Source organism: Dreissena polymorpha, chromosome 14 (genome assembly GCF_020536995.1).
Source record: "Dreissena polymorpha isolate Duluth1 chromosome 14, UMN_Dpol_1.0, whole genome shotgun sequence".
In the NCBI taxonomy this organism is placed as follows: Eukaryota; Metazoa; Mollusca; class Bivalvia; order Myida; family Dreissenidae; genus Dreissena; species Dreissena polymorpha.
In genome coordinates this window covers 2,619,769-2,641,056 of record NC_068368.1, presented here as the reverse complement: position 1 = coordinate 2,641,056, position 21,288 = coordinate 2,619,769, and the positions used below count along the sequence as shown (strand labels likewise).

The 21,288-nt window shown below is 34.7% G+C and overlaps 1 protein-coding gene across 5 annotated transcripts; it reads right to left on the bottom strand.

Annotated features, from left to right (window-relative positions):
* Positions 1-287: 287 nt before the first annotated feature.
* On the bottom strand, positions 288-21,111 carry LOC127858177 (tRNA (cytosine(72)-C(5))-methyltransferase NSUN6-like). Of its 5 annotated transcripts, XM_052395146.1 has the most exons (10): positions 20,918-21,111; positions 14,818-14,970; positions 14,260-14,364; positions 13,373-13,466; positions 11,967-12,126; positions 9,833-10,034; positions 9,250-9,379; positions 7,810-7,967; positions 3,653-3,778; positions 288-2,418 (listed from the first exon to the last, which is right to left on the bottom strand). In XM_052395146.1, the coding sequence occupies exons 1-10, from the start codon at positions 21,005-21,007 to the stop codon at positions 2,251-2,253; spliced, it is 1,386 nt and encodes a 461-aa protein (XP_052251106.1). In that variant the 5' UTR covers positions 21,008-21,111; the 3' UTR covers positions 288-2,250. The 5 variants fall into 5 exon arrangements, with proteins under 5 accessions (XP_052251106.1, XP_052251107.1, XP_052251109.1 ...); XM_052395147.1 differs by lacking the exons at positions 14,260-14,364; positions 14,818-14,970; positions 20,918-21,111 and adding an exon at positions 14,136-14,147; XM_052395149.1 differs by lacking the exons at positions 14,260-14,364; positions 14,818-14,970; positions 20,918-21,111 and adding an exon at positions 14,106-14,116.
* Positions 21,112-21,288: the final 177 nt, after the last annotated feature.

The window sequence follows — 21,288 nt, the reverse complement described above, 5'->3', positions numbered from 1 at the left end:
TTAACTGTAATCACAGATTAGCCTGTGCAGTCTGGGATGACATTTTCCACAAAGATTGGATTTTTGTTTAGAAGAGACTTCCTTTTAAACTAAAAATCAATAAAAGCAAAAAGTGTCATCCCTGAATAGCCTGTGTGATCTACACAGGCTAATCTTGGATTACACTTTAGGCACATGCATTAAGCCCAGTTTTTACAGAACAAGGATCAAATTAAAATGGCACATGTATATACAGTAACTGATGTTTACAAGATCAGACAGAATCATGAATGGACAAAGGTTGAACCTGCAGGTTTAAAAAAAAGTTTATTTAAGTTTATACACAATTGCGTACATACATAAAAAAACACTCAATACACAAAAATGTTTCCTGTAAGTAAAGTCAAGATGGTTAAACATGAATGATTAAATTATCATTCCCCAAGAATCATTGCTATTATTACTGATAGAAAATACAGGTTCTAAAATACCCCCCAGATGCCAGTGTGTCAGAGGGCATTTTCTTTTCATTTTTAAAAACTGGATTCCCATCTGCATGCTTCCTAGTCAAGATATGTCTTGCACAATATTTCAACATGAACATTCAAAAGGCAATTAGCTATGCACAATCACAGCCAGAGCAATTAGCTGTAAAAATATTGAATGAACAGTTTTAGATCTTGTGCAATGCACTGCCACCTTCTGAGATCTACAAACATATATAAAGGTTCAAATTGACATCTCATTTAGTTTTCAAATATGCTTAGTGCAAGAGTTTAATACACAAATTAACAAAGGACATGATGCTATCGAATGTTTAAGTTGAAAAAGAGGCACAAACTTTGGACTGTTTTTGCTGATAAAAGTCGCGAATGCACAACTAAATATTATGAAAAAAATGTCTGCAAATTTGAATGTTGTACAGATGGAAAAACAAAGAGAGGCCCATTAAGATTGAAGTATATACACTTTTACTTCGCATCAGGGGATATAAAACAAATGTATTTACATACTAATGATATAAGTGTATTAAATAGTCCTTTTTCAACTTAGTACCAACATATCTAATTGGGTGAACAATAAAATAAAAATAGTTCTGTCCAATGTACCAAACTTAATCTTTAGAGAGAAGCAGAATATTTATTTAGAAAAAGTACAGTATACAAAGCGAAGTCCCTGTGCCAAGAAGATATTGTTTTCTAACAAAAATCATAAGTACAATGAATGACCAGCATACAAAATATAAAAATACCGAGTACATTTACATTTAAAGTAATTTATAATACATATTGATCCTGTATCGCATTCCATGCATAAAAATATATATGCATCAAAGAATCAATAAAAATTATTGTTTTTATTTTGAATAAACAGCTTTTGTGCTTGCCACAAGTGATTGAATCAATAGTTGTTTGTGAACATGAATACATTGTGTATATGAGTTTGATAATTTCACTTCAATTAGCTTTCATATTTATTCACAGCTATGTTTTAATATATATATTTTTTTTTTATATTTTAACAGCTAGGTTTCATATTTCAAGATATATTTCATATTTAAACAGCTAGGTTTTATATTTAAACAGCTAGGTTTTATATTTAAACAGCTAGGTTTCATATTTTAACAGCTAGGTTTCATATTTTAACAGCTAGATTTCATATTTAAACAGATATATTACATATTTAAACAGCTAGGTTTCATAGTTTAACAGCTTGATTTTTATATTTACACAGCAAGGTTTCATATTTAAACAGTTTGATATCAACAGGTCCATATCCAAAAAGCTTTAGAGGAAAATTGGACTGAAGTCCATTTAATATGCTTTATTTTCTCAATACAAGGTACTTGAATATTGCACATTAAGTAACCCTTTCTTCTAAATTCATTGAATAATAACACAGAAACACAATCCATAGAAGAAGAAAAAACATGATTTTAAAACATTTTTTCAGAAGGTATGATAAAGCTAAATCCTTTACTGCTCAGAAGCAAAGACAAAATGCAACAAGCACTAAACCAGAACAGCCTGTGAGTAAGTCGCAAGCTGTTCAGGTTTTATGGTTTTCACTGCTCATCATTTTCATATGGTTAAAACATTAATCTAATAAGAAAGGTCTGTAATTTCACTTGATTTTTTTAAGGACTACAATCAAGTCAAAATGCGTATCTGATTTGTAAAGGGTTTAATAACATGACCCGAGGATCACAAAAAACATCTTACAGGCATTCTGTATTGCTACACCACCGTACAGCTTACATCTTGTCTGATTTCAATCTTTAACTTTCACAAACTTGGCTATAAAGAAGCCTATGGTGTCATTGTCAGTGAAGTACTTGGACTTGCTGGTATCACTGCTTGGATCATAGCGCTGTAACATCTCCAGATGGCCTGATATCAAGCCTTTACACGGACGACCAACGTCACCGAGATGTGGAGTCTATGAGATAATAAAAAATGTTCAGATAATTTAAGCAAGATGCTGATGCTTAAGTCAGAAGCCTTGTCTGCAATAATTAATTAGCCAATATAAATAAGTCTTAGTCTTATAAGACTGATAAGTCAGTGTACTGAGTATTTGATGGAAGTATCAATGCTTTTTAGTAAGCTTTAAGCAAGTGGTAATAATGTTAATAAGAAAGTCAATTAGGGTTGACCAAGAATGTTGAACCAATGAATTCGTCCAAAGGAATATAAATGTCAATGTCAAATATAAGGTACGGGTGATGAGGGTGTGTTGATAGTTTTCATAGATAACATCCATGCAAGTATCAAAGATTTGTCGGATGCGGTATTGATGTTTGACCAAACGCATCATTTTGGGTTTACCAACAACTTGAGCCTTCTGAATCAGTCCAAAATATTTTGTCATTATGAGTTTACAAAGAATACGTCAAGGTCAAAAAGTAGGTCAATGTCAAGGACAAAATGAGGTCAGTTCATGTGGGTGTGTTGCGAGCTTCAATAGATATCCAAGAAAGAATCAAATCTTTGTAGCAAAAAGTATTTATTTGAAAAAAAAACGTTTATGTAGGGTTAAGCAATAATTTGAATCTTAATCATTGATCTAGGTCTAAAATTAGGTCAACATTAAGGTCAAACTGAGGTCAGGTGGTTTGTGTGTCTGTTAAGAGTGCTCAAATATAACATCCATGCAAGTTTCGATGCTTTCTAGAAAGTGAGATTGGTGTAATACTAAACAGACAAACGGACAGAATATGGACAGAATATGGACAGAATAACAGACAAAATATGGACAGAATAACGGGCATAAAATAAGTAAATGGTTGATGTTCTTGAAAGTTGATAACACATATATATTTGTTAACAACATTTTATCATAAAATCATTCAAAAGATCTATTACAAGATGTTTCTGACAAACTAAATCAGAAAAAACGCTTGTATTATAGTTTAAGCCCCTTTTTAACCAATTTGAATTTACTGAAAATTTCTAGCTTCATTCGAAAATAACTTAATCAAGTTTCTTTTAGTAACTTTCCAATTATGGTTACGTTTACTACAGCTTTTATGAAGGAAGGGCTATAAGCATGCAATCATAAACCAGAAATAGAAAGCTCTTAATAATTATTTAACATAAAGGGAAATCTTCAGTGATTTAACAGCATAAAAATGTACATTGTATTCTAGCTTAAGATGTAACCAATGCTGTACCTGTGGTGCTAACTTCATACAAGGGTACTTGTCCAGTATCCATGCCACCTGATGTTCGTTCTCCTCCATGGTGATGGTACACGTACTGTACACCAGTGTACCCCCAGGCTTCAATAGCTCTACACCCTGGGTTTAACAAAGAAGAAGTATAGAATAACATACATATAAGCCATGCTTTGTGAAAAGGGGGTTTAATACATGTGCGTAAAGTGTCGTCCCAGATTAGCCTGTGCAGTCTACTTTTCAGTCTGCTCCAAAAGCCTATACTGTAAACCTAATTCTTAAGTGCAAGAACTACAGTTTTTGTACCTGGGTGACATTTTGTCTGCAAGATATGTCCTAAGTAAGAATTTAGTAAACTGTGTAGTTGCAGTTTCAAGATTTAACATTTTTACAACACAGACATCTTATTAATTTTCATAGACAAATTCTACAAAGACAAATGCAACAAGACTATTGCCAAGCAATATATGTCCACTATCAGCTCCACCATGGTCAGAAATTACACCATTGTCAGATATTTTTTTAATTTGTTGCCATAGCAACCAGAATTTTTTACATAGGAACAAAATGAAATGGCGTGCATAATGTCCATATTGCCATCTATCCATGTTTCAAGTTTCATGAAAAAATATGAAGAACTTATAAAGTTATCGCTGGATCCAGATAACCACCATTTTCAGCAGTATTTATCGTCTATTTGTTGCCATAGCAACCAGAATTTTTGACATAGGAACAAAATGAAATGACGTACATAATGTCCATATTGCCATCTATCCATGTTTCAAGTTTCATGAAACAAGAGTTGCTCACCTGAGATAACAAGATATGATTGGGTTAAATATTCTGACCAAGTTTCATGAAGATCGAAAAATAAATGTGGCCTCTAGAGTGTTAACAAGGTTTTACTATAGTCATATAAGGAAAAATGCCCCACCCCCTGGCAGCCATGTTTTTCAACCAACCGGCATCATTTTTTAACAGTAAAAATCTTCTGACCAAGTTTCATGAAGTTAGGACAGTAAATGTGGCCTCTAGAGTGTTAACACAATTTTACTATAGCCATATGAGGAAAAATGCCCTGCCCCTTGGAAGCCATTTTTTTCAAGCAAACATAATTATTTTCAAATTCATCCAAGATATCATTTAGACCAATTTTCTGACCAAATTTCATGAAGATTGGAAATAAATGTGGCCTCTAGAGTGTTATCAAGGTTTTACTATAGCCATATATAGCCATATAAGGAAAAATGCCCGCCCCTGGTGGCCATGTTTTTAAAGCAACCAAAACCATTTTTCAAACTCATCCAAGATATCATTGGGACAAATCTTCTGACAAAGTTTCATGATGATCGGAAAATAAATGTGACCTCTAGAGTGTTAACAAGGTTTTACTATAGCCATATAAGGAAAAATGCCCTGCCCCCGTGGTGGCCATGTTTTTCAACCAACCGTCATCATGTTTGAACTCGTCCAAGATATTATTGGGATGAATCTTCTGACCGAGTTTCATGAAGATCGGACTATGAATGTGGCCTCTAGAGTGTTCACAAGATTTTACTATAGCCATATATAGCCATATAAGGAAAAATGCCCCGCCACTTGGCAGCCATGTTTTTCAAGCAAAGGTTACCATTTTTGAACTCATCCAAGATATCATTGGGACACATCTTCTGAGCAAGTTTTATGAAGATCCGAAAATAAATGTGGCCTCTAGAGTGTTAACAAGGTTTTACTATAGCCATATAATAAAAAATGCCCCACTGCTGAGGGCCATGTTTTTCAACCAACCGGCATCATTTTCGAACTCGTCCAAGGTATTATTGGGATGAATCTTCTGACTAAGTTTCATGAAGATCAGACAATAAATGTGGCCTCTAGAGTGTTAACAAGATTTTACAATAGCCATATATAGCCCCGCCCCTTGGCAGCCATGTTTTTCAAGCAGACGTAACCATTTTCGAACTCATCCAAGATATCATTGAGACCAATCTTCTGACCAAATTTCATGAAGATTGGAAATAAATGTGGCCTCTAAAGAGTTAACAAGGCAAATGTTGACGCCGCACAATGCACAACGCACGACCGACAAAAGGCGATCACAAAAGCTCAGGTGAGCTAAAAATATAAAGAACTTTTAAAGTTATCGCAGGATCCAGAAAAGTGTGAAACCGGTAGGGGACAACAATTGTATTGTCAAATGGTAATTTTGTATAGCCTCAGGCTAGGACTACTGTTTTTTTTTGTCACAATATTGCACTATATATTCAGATAAAAGGAAACGTCTTGAGGGCACAGTAGTTGGGGGACAAGAATTTTTTTATATAAAATTTCAAAGGGCCATAACTCTGTGAAAAATCATCCGACCAGAACCAGCTGATAATATGCACATCTCCTTTTGGTAGTGAAGCTTCCCATAAAGTTTCATTGAATTCCAGTCATTAGTTGCTGAGAAATAGCCCAGACAAAAATTGAACTATATGTACAGTTAATGGAAAATTTCAAAGGGCCATAACTCTGTGAAAAATCATCTGACCAGAACCCGCTGATAATATGCAAATCTCCTCTTGGTAGTGAAGCTTCCCATAAAGTTTCATTGAATTCCGGTCATTAGTTGCTGAGAAATAGCCTGGACAAAAATTGTGCACGGACGGACACACGGACGGACTGACGGACAGACGAAGCGGCGACTATATGCTCCCCCCAAAATTGTTTGGGGGAGTATACAAATAAATTCAAATTTGTGGATTGGAAGTAACACCAGTAATTGAACATGATATGACATCTTAAATGTAACTTTTCACAAATTATGTGCACTGTAAAATCTACCGCCATTTTAATATTGTATGCATCGTTTACAGCAAAATAATGTTGTTTAATACATTTAATTATGTAAAGAGTAACCATATTTTTTTAACAAAAAAAGACCCTTACAAATAAGACCATTTTGTCAATTACCGGTACTTCCCCTACATGCTGCATGAGTTTATCATTTTTTACACTGATGACAATTGCTCTAAAAAGAACCTTCTTGTTTCCGTCTTTTGCTAAATGACAGTATTTTGATTTTGGACTTCACTGAGTAAAGCAATCATTCTGACAATACAATTCTTTATAGGGTATAGTTTGGCCCCAAACTGACCTTAGCAGTAATTGGCTGTGAGATCAGGATACTGTCTACAGGTAATCAAAATAATTTCTAAAATAAGCACTGATTTTCCTTTAAAATGCCCCAATATTACCAGTGTATTAAAAAAAGTCAGAGATTTTATTTTTGCTAATAAAGTCCATAGTAACAATTATAATGTAAGAGCAATTCTTAGTTGAAATTGAGGTTATTTGTTGGATTCTGTGGATTATCGATTTTAATTCACGAGTGATCATAGAAAATTATATTTTCACGAGTGGCGCTGCCACGAGTGAAAATATATATTTTCTATGATCACGAGTGAATTAAAATCGATATTCCACCGAATCCAACAAATTTTCTTTTTATTTTATGCTTTTTTCCACAGTTAAGATACATTGTTTAAGAGTTTAACTAAAGAATTTCGCTGAAATAATGACGTCATTTCGTAAAAAAATGACGTCATTTCACAGTAAACAGTGAAAATTATCGATAATTTTCACTGATAATTTTCACTGTTTGAAACAATGAAATAATCAGTTTTAATTCACTGATATTTCTCTATAAACCACCGGAAAGCATTAAATAAAAGGGTCATAACGTTTGTTTTTTTTAACGAAGGATGATAAAATCTGCACATGCACATTTGCACATCATAAGTTACAATGCCGGCAAAGTTAGACAGTTGTTTGTAGAAAAGTATAGAAGAACAAATGCGGACAAGTTTGTATATATAGACAGACAATGGACAGCCAGCCAAGGGGATTCCAGTATAACCCTTTCACTTCTTACGAGGGGTATAATAATTAAAAAAATTCCTCATTCAATACAAATATTTTTTAAACATTTTACACAATATGATAGATAACCACCAAAAACCTATGGATTTTTTCTGTACCACATTTTTAAAAACATTTTACAGAATATGGTAGATGACATGAGGTGTACCTTAAGCTATAGAACTTTCTTGTGTTTTGTAAGAGATAAAGAAATAGTCTGGAAAAAGTCGACATGTCAACGTCCCACTCACAGTTTCAATGAATTTTCTCTGATATGATGCGTATGACTGCAGAGACTTGAGGGTCATTCTGTTGCGTAACATCGGCCTCTGTCCTAGGGCACTGCATGGCACGTCCAGGAGGACTCGGTCAAACGACCCTGGGGGGTAGGGCGGGGGTCCATTGATTTCTGCATGGTTGTATAATAGACGATCAAACATTAACTGATTTTGATAGCAATTGCATCACTGTTAATAAGCATTTACGGACAGGCGAGTATTAATAAAATGATGATGCTGTACAAGATAAAATCAATGCTGTTTATTTCCACTATACATAAAAAAGATTGTAAAATGTTTGTGATAAAATTGGGCATGCTTTATTACAATATGAAACAAAATGAGCTTTGTTAATGATGTTAAAACAGGCCTGAGATTGTTAAAAAATTGTCCTGATTTCTCGAATGTTCTGTAGCCTGTTTTAACAGAATGTACTGAAGCTTACTTTATTTATTGCAATACAGAGAAAACTACTTTCAATTGTAAAAATATAACAAGCTTTAAGCCTTTCCCACTCAGAAGCAAAGTGAAAATGGCTATGTGAAATCAGCATAAAACCAGAACAGCCTGTGAGTGACTTGAAGTCTGTTCAGTTTTACGCTGTTTGCTGCTCATCAGTTTCTTAGGGTTGGAAATGAAGCCTTTAAAACTTGAACAAAATCAAATTGGAAAATGACTGACCCAGATTCTTTTTTTTCAAAATCAGAAATAGGCAAACTTATGTGTTGACTAAATAGTCAATTTTTAAAATATTACCAAACTTCATGCTCACCAAAATCAACGGTTTCACAGTAAATCTAATCTTAAAACAGAGCTGGAGTGAAAGATGAGGCCAATATCTAGGTAAAAGGTTCAATCTAAATAAACATTCTTAACCCTCTACCACTTAGATACGTATTTGTATGCATTTGTAGTCCCTTAGAAAGTTAAATTTAATTAAACCACTTTCTCAGTAGATTTAAGTTTTAAAGGCTACATTTCAAACCCTTAGATACTGATGTGCAGCAAACAGCATAAAACCTGAACAAACTTCGAGTTACTCGCAGGCTGTTCTGGTTTTATGCTGTTTGCACATGTCCATTTTCACTTTGCTTCTGAGTGGGTAAAGGTTAATTTAAAATACGAACATGTGAGTTTTCAATTACATTTTTCACAAATTACCAACATAGAATCTAAGAATAACATCGAGCCATTAGAGTGTTTGTAGGGATTAAGCCTGTTTTTAGGAATGTCGAGTTTTTTACAAAACATTTTTTACCTTTATACAGATATCCTGATTTCCCTTACAAAACATCATTGACCATTACACTGATATCATGATTTTCTTTCAAAACAAGAATGACCGTTAAACAGATTTTCATTTTCTCACAAAACATAATTGACCAGTATACACTACAGATTTCCTGCAAACACCTGTGTCTGGTTGTGAACATTTGGTGGAGTCGTGTGCGTAGCAGTCCACACAGCTGATCTGCCAGCGGGACAGGTTACACTGCATCTTCTCTATCTTCATGGCAGTCTTGTCAAGGGCAACAACTCTGCCCTGAACCAAACAAAAAAAAGGGAGGTAATGTACCAGTAAAGACAATTCATGCCCTGAACCAAATCATAACAAGATGGTTAATGTATTAGTAATTACCATTTTTTGCCCTGAACAAACACATTCAGGCAGGTTGTATATATTTCATGACAATTATGTTAACTGCTCTGAAACAAAGCAAGACGAAGGGGGTAATTTACCAGTAATGACAATTAATACTGGAAATAAAACTAATGTTATGAAAGTTTCTTGCAGGCTCACAAAAACAACAACATTCTACTTTGTTAAAAAGCTAAATGTAAATACAAAGCACGGACACTGTAACACAATATATAGAAACCAATATGAGAAATATATCAAAATTGTTAATAATTATTTTGATATATTACTTACATCTATTTATACTTGGTTCCAGTAATATCTGTTATTATTTCAGACATAATATAATATGTATACCTCATTATTCATGAGTGTTGCTATATGGTTGGTCTTTCCACCCGGAGATGCACACATGTCTATGACAAGTTCCCCTGGGTGGGGATCCAATACCAGGCTACACACAATCGACGGCAAGTTCTGAGCAAACAGCAGGCCTGGCAGAATATCATCAAGGGACGGTGCCTCAAAAAGAGGTCTCGTCATTTTAATGCCAACGCCTCTGAAAAATGCATTGAACCCTTTACCACTTAAATATGTACATTTGTTTACGCAATCCTAAAAAAGTTATATTTAATAAAAGACCTTTCTAACTAGATTCAAGTTTTAAAGGCTTCATTTCCAACCCTAAGATACTGATGAGCAGCAAACAGCATAAAACCTGAACAGACTGCGAGAACTACTCGCAGACTGTTCTTGTTTTTTTATGCTGTTTGAACATAGCCATTTTCACTTTGCTTCTGAGAGGAAAAGAGTTATAAACTGAAAATACATGTAATACATCATGTAAGGGATTTATCTAAAGCAGAATGGCACAGGCACCACCTTCCAATTGTATGCCCTGCCCCTTTTTGGCCCTATTTCATTTGTACATGTTCTTGTAAATAAAGAAATACATGAACTGCTTTAATTGCCTTTTGATAATTTGTGTCTTGTTCTGAGAAAACTGGGCATAATGCATGTGCGTAAAGTGTCGTCCCAGATTAGCCTGTGCAGTCCGCACAGGCTAATCAGGGATGACACTTTCCGCTTTTATGGTATTTTAAGTTTCAAGGAAGTTTATTTTTATGAAGCAACATAGCTCATAAAATGAAAGCTGAATGCATGCTTGAATATAAGTGAAAACACCACAATTAACCCTTTCCCACTAAGAATCTAAGGATTGAAACTGAAACCTTTAAAACTTGGATCTAGTAAGAAAGGCCTTTAATAAAAGTACGTATCTAAGTGATAAAGGGTTAAGTCACTTCTGGCTACATAAGTAATCAAGGCAGCAATTGTGTTTTTTTATGACTTTCATAATATGTCAATAATTATCTAATAGTCGAAACAAAAGACATCTATGCGTCCTTTAGCTTCTTTTTTCCCCAACTCTGCTTTGGAAGGACAGATGACGAACACGTTCCAATATGATGTGGCGGTGTCCAAGTGGTCCGAAGCGACTGGATGTTTAACCCTCCCTTTCCCACTTAGAAGCTAAGTGAAAATGGCTATGTGCAAACAGCATAAAACCAGGAAAGCCTCAAGTAACACGCAGTCTGTTCAGGTTTTATGCGGTGTGCTGCTCATCTGTATCTTTGGGTTGGAAATGAAGCCTTTAAAACTTGATTCTAGTAAAGAAGATTTTAAATTAACTCAGATTTTCTAAGGGACTACAAATGCGTCAAAATGCATATCTAAGTGATAAAAGAATCAACTTGTTGACATTTTAACTGTATCATTAGTTATGCTAACGTTATTAGGTCTTATTGCATAGATGTATGAAAAGAATTTACTAAAAGACAATTACAAAATATGATCCACATATTTATTGTTTTGTTTACATCTTGTTTTTCACACAAGTCAACCATTTAGTGTACAAACTGTATACCCCAATTTTCACAAATCATCATTTCCAAACCCAAAATTTTCTAATAATTTTCTTACAACATGGAAGGGAATACAAATCCCTTACCATTTTGGAATAGTGTCACCTCTTTAACTCCTGGGGGAAACTTTTGGAAAAAAAGTATTTCATGCATACAGAAATTCAGTCTTTGAAAATTTAAACTTTGGGAATAATATTTTTACTTATATTTTTAATTTTAAATTGGTCTACCGAAAGAGTTGATAAAAACTGATGTCACACAAATACTGGTGGGCCATGCTTTGTGAAAAAGGGGTTTAATGCATGTGCGTAAAGTATCGTCCCAGTTTAGCCTGTGCAGTCTGCACAGGCTAATCAGGGATGACACTTTCCGCTTTTATGATATTTTTTGTTTTAAGAAAGTCTGTTCTTAGCAAAAATCAAGTTTAAGCCGAAAGTGTCGTCCCTGATTAGCCTGTGCAGACTGCACAGGCTAATCAGGGACGACACTTTACACACATGAATTAAACCCCCTTTTTACAGAGCATGGCTGAGATAATAATGATTTTTCAGTAATTTCTCCCCCACCTGAGTTTAACCTGGGCTGAGCAGAAGATCTGGTCTCGACTGAGCTGCATGACCCCACAGCCCACGTAGACCTTCCTCTCCCTGTACTCCTCCTTCAGTCCCTTCCGACACTGGCCCTCCAGGTCTGCGTATACAGCCACCGTCTCACCGGCAGCAAGGTCTGGAAGGGAGCAGTTGTAAAGGAATTAAAGGGATCATTTGAGCTATGTTCTGAGATAACTGTGCGGTGAGCAGGAGTTGTAAAGGAATTAAAGGGATCATTTGAGCCATGTTCTGAGATAACTGTGCGGTGGGCAGGAGTTGTAAAGGAATTAAAGGGATCATTTGAGCCATGTTCTGAGATAACTGTGCGGTGGGCAGGAGTTGTAAAGGAATTAAAGGGATCATTTGAGCCATGTTCTGAGATAAATGTGCGGTGGGCAGGAGTTGTAAAGGAATTAAAGGGATCATTTGAGCCATGTTCTGAGATAAATGTGCGGTGGGCAGGAGTTGTAAAGGAATTAAAGGGATCATTTGAGCTATGTTCTGAGATAACTGTGCTGTGGGCAGGAGTTGTAAAGGAATTAAAGGGATCATTTGAGCTATGTTCTGAGAAAACTGTGCGGTGGGCAGGAGTTGTAAAGGAATTAAAGGGATCATTTGAGCCATGTTCTGAGATAACTGTGCGGTGGGCAGGAGTTGTAAAGGAATTAAAGGGATCATTTGAGCCATTTTCTGAGATAACTGTGCGGTGGGCAGGAGTTGTAAAGGAATTAAAGGGATCATTTGAGCCATATTCTGAGATAACTGTGCGGTGGGCAGGAGTTGTAAAGGAAGTAAAGGGATCATTTGAGCCATGTTCTGTGATAACTGTGCGGTGGGCAGGAGTTGTAAAGGAATTAAAGGGATCATTTGAGCCATGTTCTGAGATAACTGTGCGGTGGGCAGGAGTTGTAAAGGAATTAAAGGGATCATTTGAGTCATGTTCTGAGAAAACTGGGCTTAATGCATTTGCGTAAAATCTTGTACCCCTTTGCAGTCTGCACAGGCTTGTTAGGGATGAAACTTTTCACTTTTCGTGTATTTTTTGTTTAAAAGAAGTCTCTTTTAAACAAAAATCCAGTTTGCCAAACAAAATTCCCCTTCAAACAGCTGTTTTAAAACAAGAACTATTAGTATGTTCAGTCTGCTATAATGATTCGGAAGCATAAACTCAAATCAAAGCAATTACAAGTACAACAAAGTAGAGAACCTGTTTTCTAAACAGAAAAGAATTTATTCACAGTTTCTGTTATACTCTAATCTGAATCATATGCATTTACAAAACAAAGTTTGTTAATAGGAAACATTTGGAGTACATAATACAGAACCATAATTTTAGCTTGAAGAAATCACCAGTATCAAGTTAATTACAATACTACACTTACAGCTTGGGGCGCCCATTATGCCAAGTACAAACACGTCAGCCCCTCTCAGCACAGCCATTCCACAGGACTGGTCCACAATCACTTCCTTAGTCACCTACAATAAAACAAACCTTCAAGCAGGCTTACATTTTATAATTCCCTTATTAATTTATTAAACTTTTTTTTTTAAATGGGCCATGCTCTGTGAAAAGGAGGTTAAATGCATGTGTGTCTTCTGGGTTATTCAAACAGAATGAAAAAAATGAATGAGTAACCCACAAAATATTGAAATAAACCAGGCCCCGTGTTCACAAAACGATTTTGCAATCGAAAATCGATTTTAATTGACATCTATTTTTATTTTTGCCAATCAACTACAATGGAAAATCCATTTTCAATGACAAGCAAAATCGATTTTTAAATGCAAAAATGGCCTGGCTTAATGCGTGATTTTTCTCCTCATATTAACCTTAAAAGTTTGTACAGGCTAATCAGGGACAAATTTCAAAATTAGTGTAATGTTTTGTTACAAGTAAATCTCTTCTAAATGAAAATCTAGTTTAAGTGGAAAGTATTGTCCCTGATTAGCCTGTGCGCACTGCACAAGCTAATGTGGGAGGAAATTTCACGCAAATGCATTAAGCTCAGTTTTTCCACAAAGCGGCTTCAATCATTGGCTTGTACAAGGCATTACCTCTGGAGGTTTGAGGTTAACAGGCATTACCTCTGGAGGTTTGGGGTTACAAGGCATAACCTCTGGAGGTTTGGGGTAACAAGGAATTACCTCTGGAGGTTTGGGGTTACAAGGCATAACCTTTGAAGGTTGGGGTTACAAAGCATTACCTCTGGAGCCGAGGTTTGGTGTTACAAGGCATTATCTCTGGAGGTTTGGGGTTACAAGACATTACCTCTGGAGGTTTGGGGTTGGGACCTCTGCTTGGCACAACCAGCACATCTTTCAGCGCAGGGTGCACAACTATGGGGGGCGGATTGCTCCCTCTGTCAGTGTATTGCTGTCAATGAAAAGGTCACACATTCATTTAAAGGTTACATGAAATTACCATGCAAAAGTTAACAATTCTATATGTTATGTAATGTGATTGACTGAAATATTTATGCTTCAAATTAATCAAAAGCACATGGTGATTTGGGTAAAATTTTCCAAAGAGCTTATTAAGAATGCTTTAAAATTTAATTAAAAATATAAACTGAAATCATTTATCTTCCGAAAAGATTCAAAAGATTCATTTGTTCCTTCCATAAATCAGAAGTTAAAAAAGTTATACAGAGAAAATGAATTTAAAATCAACGAGAAATTATTCTTTTAAAACAACAACAAGTTTGGGTTAGACAGGTAAAACAAACAATGTAATAGAGTAAGACGAAGAAAAAACTTTATTTAAACTTCACAAAGATTATATATTAAGATTACAAAAAATATAATAACACCCCTTCATTGGAGTCACCTTTTCCAGTTCTGTTTTGAGCTGTTTTGCGATGGCATGTCTGTCTGCTGCGCGTGTGTTTACCCTGAGTGTGGTGACGGCTGGTGGGGTGCCAAGGCATTTAAGAAGCTTGTAAAACTTCTCATCACCCTCTCCTTCCTCATCTTCTACTTCCTGACCATGAACAAGAGCATGCAATAGTAATACATATTTCAAACTTATTCTGAATCTGTTTCTTTTGCAAACTTGACCAACATATGAGCAATTTTTCATTATTATGTGTTTTTTCTTATAATAATATACAGCAGCAGTCAAATGGGATTTTTTAAACTACTGTAAGTTCTTGGGTACCACTTCTTTTGTGAGGCTTCCTCCTTACTCAATTTTTTTACACTTAGTTTAACTTCTTGTTATGTTTGTTTGTCAATACACAGCTGCTATAGCCATACAGAACTTTTTATGCAACAAGTAGAGATCTAATTCAGCACATCTAGTTGGACACTTCTTCAAATACAATATTAGGGCTATGATGTAATTATTGATTCTAAAACAAGAGCGTTTAAATAAACTTATATTGGTGTGAATTTATTAAGGCTAAAGTTTAAATGTGGTTAACTTATAGTTGCAATAATCCAATAAGCCAACTCCCAGCTACTGACCCTCTGGGTTGCTTGAAGTTGCAACTCGTTCAGGCTCTTTAAATGTTAACTGGCTGACTTTATTCGATGCAGCACTTTATTAAATAATATGAGCCACGTACATAAATAAACACAAACATATCATAAATATGTCTCTTTTGTTCAAATTAAAACAACTTACGTGATATGGTGTGAGTGCAGAATAATTATTTAAATCCAAGTTGCAAACACGTCAACTATTATAGAAAACGCAGGGATATTCTTAATTTGATAATAATTATGCTAATATCTATATCTAATATCTATAAACAAACTTATCAAGTTATGTATAGGTTGAAATATGTTGGTTTATTTTAGTCAAAGAAAAACTGCAACAATTCATGTAAACTCTTAAATAGGTAAAATGAACCAAATATACTATTTTCTGGCTTAAATAAACACTAACAGATCATTAATATATCCCTATTGCACAAATTAAAACAACTTACTTGATAAGGTTTGCGGGCAGAATAATGATATTAATATTATTTTCAAACACATCATCTGTTCACAAAAATGTGTAAGTTTTTGCAATGGAAAACGGAAAATATTCTGAATTTGAAAATACGCTAATTCATTCAAAGACACCTAGGCAAGAAAGATCTTGTGTCAAATCAATCAATCGTGCTACATCGACCATCTCCAGAACCTTCATAAAATTAAAACTAAGGCTTTCAGTTTAATTTCGTTTATTTTTATCAACTTTTTTATCAGGAAAATAAGATGTGTTTGTGAAACACAATGTCCCCCTATATGACGGTTGACCTTGATGGATGACCTTGACTGTGACCCTTCACCACTCAAAATGTGCAGCTCCATGAGATACACATGCATGTCAAATATAAAATTGCTAGCTTCAATATTGCAGAAGTGACATTACATGAGCAATTTTGACCCATATATTTGACCTAGAAGGATGACCTTGACCCTTCACCACTCAAAATGTGCAGCTCCATGAGATACACATGCATGCCAAATATCAAGTTGCTATCTTCAATATGGCAAAAGTATTCATAAAATAAGCGATTTGGGCCACATATATTTGACCTCTGACCTTGAAGGATGACCTTGACCTTTCACCACTCAAAATGTGCAGCTCCATAAGTTACACATGCATGCCAAATATCAAGTTGCTATCTTCAATATTGCAAAAGTATTCATAAAATAAGCGATTTGGGCCACATATATTTGACCTCTGACCTTGAAGGATGACCTTGACCTTTCACCACTCAAAATGTGCAGCTCCATGAGATACACATGCATGCCAAATATCAAGTAGCTATCTTCAATATTGCAAAAGTATTCATAAAATGAGCGATTTTGGCAACATATATTTGACCTCTGACCTTGAAGGATGACCTTGACCTTGACCTTTCACCACTCAAAATGTGCTGCTCCATGAGATACACATGCATGCCAAATATCAAGTTGCTATATTCAATATAGCAAAAGTTATTGCAAAATGTTAAAGTTGGCGCAAACCAACCAACCAACCAACAGACCAACAGACAGGGCAAAAACAATATGTCCCCCACTATTATAGTGGGAGACATAAAAATTTAGCTGTTTGTATGTACTCATAAAAGCTCTAAGTATTCAATAATAACCAGATCACCAATAATTCCACTATGACAAAGACCTATAGATAACACAGATTGGAAACTCTCCTCTTCGCGATAGCGATATGCGATAATATCTAACGGCGGACGCGGGTCACGTGACATTGATTTTGGAGATGCCGGTGTACCTGTAGTGGTCAAAAACAAATTGTTACTATATGCCGATGATTCTGCTATTTTGGTTTCTGGGAAAAATAGGTCAACTATTGAAAAAGAATTGGCAGAAGATCTTGAAACTGTTAGCCATTGGTTAGTTGATAATAAATTGTCTCTGCATCTTGGTAAAACTGAATCTATCATATTTGGGTCTAAGCAGAAACTTTAGCAAAATAAGGATCTTCATACATGTATTACATGTAATGGCCAGGTTATTAATTCAACTTCATCAGTAAAATATTTAGGTGCCACCCTTGATCAACATTTAACCGGTGAATCCATGGTTACTTCAAACATCAAAAAGGCAAATGCCAGGTTAAAATTTATGTATCAGGAAACAAGCATTTCTTACAGTCCACACTAAAAGACTTTTGGTTTCTTCACTTATCCAGTGCCACTTTGACTATGCGTGTTCCTTCTGGTTTCATGGATTAAATAAATATTGGAAGGATAAGCTCCAGATCACCCAAAACAAATTGGTCAGATTTGTTTTCAATCTAGAACCCAGGTCTCATATCAGCAACCAACATTTTGTTTCTTTAAACTGGTTTCCGGTTTCCAAAAGAGTGGAACAAATTACACTATGTCATGTATTCAAAATTAAGCATGGTCTTCCTCCAAGCTACATGAGTCAAAACTTTGTAACTCAGGATTCTGTTCATTCTTATAGAACTAGGTCTAGTGAACATGGGTCATTTGTGCCTCCAAAAGTTAAAAGTTTTTGGATTAAGTCGTTTGCTTACCTAGGATGTAAGTTATGGAACATGTTACCTCCACATATAAGGAGTATTCCCACTTTCGATACTTATAAAGGAGCGGTTAAGAACCGCTTTTTAGAATGATGATTATTGTCCTATTTATTAATGTTTTGTTTTCAACTCCTAACTAGTCCCAAAGGTAATGTGATATTATTTTATTTGTAACGTTGTGCTTTTAGTCTGAGATAGCTACATAGATCAGTTACTATAAGGTATTTCTTTTTTATCTTGTTACATTGTCATAATCAATTGAGCAACAGCATAGTTGAGTCATTTTTATAAATACCTTTGTTCTTTTATATTGTAATGATTCTTTTTATTTTGTTTTCATGGTCCATGCCTCTCTATGTCAGACCACCATCAGTAGAAAGGACCACAATGGAAACAAGAGATTATCATCTCTTTTTTGTGTCATCCTTGATATTGATGCTTACTGACATGGTTTATCACACAGCATTTCATTAATAACATATTTTAAATGTTGTTAAAGTTTAATGTATGTATGTGTTGTTGTATTATGTTATGTTGCTCATTATCGAAATAAATCTCTCTCTCTCACCTGTTGATTCTTCCCTGTTCCAGCTAATGTCGGCCATTTTGTTATAAAGCAATCAATTATTCTTCGGAATTAGTCGTTAATATTTGTTGTCGTAGGGTATTCTGAGCATGATCTGGTAGTTTATATTATATTGATATTGTTATTAATAATCTTAATGTGTTAATTAGTGTTTTTAGCGCTCGGTTGTCAGTTTGCAGAGCAATGAATGTCTGTAAGCAACGTTACGAACTTCGCGTAGTGAGCAAAGTCGGGCGCCGAAAAAAGACATATTGAATATTTTTTGTGTGAATAAAAATAAGTATTTATTTTCTGTGTTGATAATTCTTTAAGAGAACACTGGATTCGTTCATTTTCGATAATTTTTTTAAATTGAAAGGCCCAAAGCATTTTTTTTTTAAACATCTTCATTAAGCATCACATATTGATAACGTAAGCTTTTTATGCTAGGTGAGATGTTAATCTATGTATGATTTATAAAAAGTAGACGAAAATGAGGTATTTTAAAGGACTTTGCCTTTGTACAATTTGTACTATTTTATACTGTTATTCCATTCAATCAATTTTCACACCTGTCGCCAAAGTGGTTTGTTTCTTTTTTACAAACTTTTCTATTTCTAATCCCATATCGTTGAAGTAAGATTTTTATGCTAGGCTAGATGTTAATCTAAGTATAGATTTAAACAAACCAGAAGAAAATAATCAATTTAAAGTATTTGGCCTTTTACAATGTTGGTACAATTTTAAGCTCTTTTCTTCTGTTGTACAAGATTGCTGTCAAACGTGTTTTTGTTCTTTTTGATAAACTTTTTCATTTTTCATCCCAAATAGATTAAGTCAGATTGTTATGCTTGGTGATATGTTAATCTAGGTATGAATAAACTAAACTGGAGGAAAATGTTCATTTTAAAGGATTTTGGCCTTGTACAAAGATGGTACAATTTTAAGCTCTTTTACCCTCTTATGCACACATGTCGTCAAAGGTGCTTTGGTTCATTGTGAAAAACTTCATCATTATTCACCTCAAATCGAAGAAATAAGATTTTTATTCTGGGTAATATGTTTATCTTGGTATGAATAAAAAACAAGATGAAAGAACGATGTATGGGTTTTAATTCTCATTTAATATATTTTATTAGTATTACCAGTTTTCCTGTCAATGTTACACATGCGAGTTAATATACAAACATATTTTAACAGATAGCTGTGAGATTACTATTAAAAAACAAACAAAAGCTGTGAGATGACTATAATTCGCCGGCCGCGGACACTGATCACACAATTAAAATCAATCAACAACGCAAACTGATAATTGAAGTTAGGATCCCTTCTTTTAATTAATTCTCAAGAATAAAGAAAAAACACACAAAGCATCTTCTTCAGTTCGCTAATTGATCCGACGATGAACACGCGCGTGAAATGTTGTGTTTTTTTTCTTTTCGCGAAACCCTAGCCCACGATACTGAAAGCTTAATTTAATTACCAAAAGAAAAAAACTGGATTACAAACAAAACTTTAATAACCTATAACTCATGAATAAGATCTAAATAAAAAGAGAATTAAACAATTGAAAAAATCTACACAATCAATATTGAAATAAGTCTAACTGAAACCGTTTTTGGATCAACGATCATAGCATTTTTTATACTGTAATGTTGTTTTAATCAGAGACCTAGAATTATGTGTCCACATATATCTATCCGTTTTGAAATAATAATATTTTATGAGGTTTTAACTGTTTGAAATATCAAATTATACAAGAATATTTTATCAGCAAAAGCCTTTCAAATAAACTATTCAACAGCATTCTCGCCACGATTTGGAAGTTCTTAGCGCTATTTCTTCAACGATCGCGGCATTATAAATTCTTATTGTAGGTAAATAAAATCGAGATTTTATATAAAAAAACAACATAATTACTCATGTTTCTATGAAACTTTATTTTATAAAAATCGGATCATTATTGACCAAGTTACAGCCGCCTTTCATAGCGCCGTAACATTTTCGCATAACTTTGCTCAATAATCGTAGCCGTTGCTACTGACGCGTCGCTATCTTATCCCAATCGTGATACACCCGCTATCTCCGGACTACTCCGATTGATTCATGGAATAAATCGTCTGCTGATCCTCAGTGTACTTATCGGTTTCTCGACCACGTGACCCCGCCGAGAGATAGCCCGATAAGGCGCGAAGTTTCCAATCTGTGTTATCTATAGGTCTTTGACTTACTCCTATAAATATGAGGTCGATTGTAAGCGGGGTAGCTTACGTCTAATTATTTGGACTAGTCTTTGACTATGATCAAACCACACTCAGTAAATAATTTATACATGCAGAACTTGTATATATTCACCTGATCACCCCTCCATGAAGCCTTTAGAAAGTCCGATACCTCCTTTTCTAAAAGTAATGGAGGCAACCAGTTGTCCAAATTGCCTGACATAAGATATTTTCATTAATAACAATTCTTAGAAACATGAACAATTACATTTGTTGACATTACAGAAATCTTACTTTAGGAGAGCATTCAAAAGGGTAAAACTCGTTACAAAATAGTACACCCAAGTTGAAACGGTTGTCCGTACTTCTATGGGAAAGTTTTCAGACTTATTAAAAAGGACTGATAAATTTGAATTAGAGACCTTAAGACGCTTTGTGTGCCAATATAAGTATACATGTAGCGCTATAAATCCCTGAAAGACAAAACAAGCGCATAACACTTGA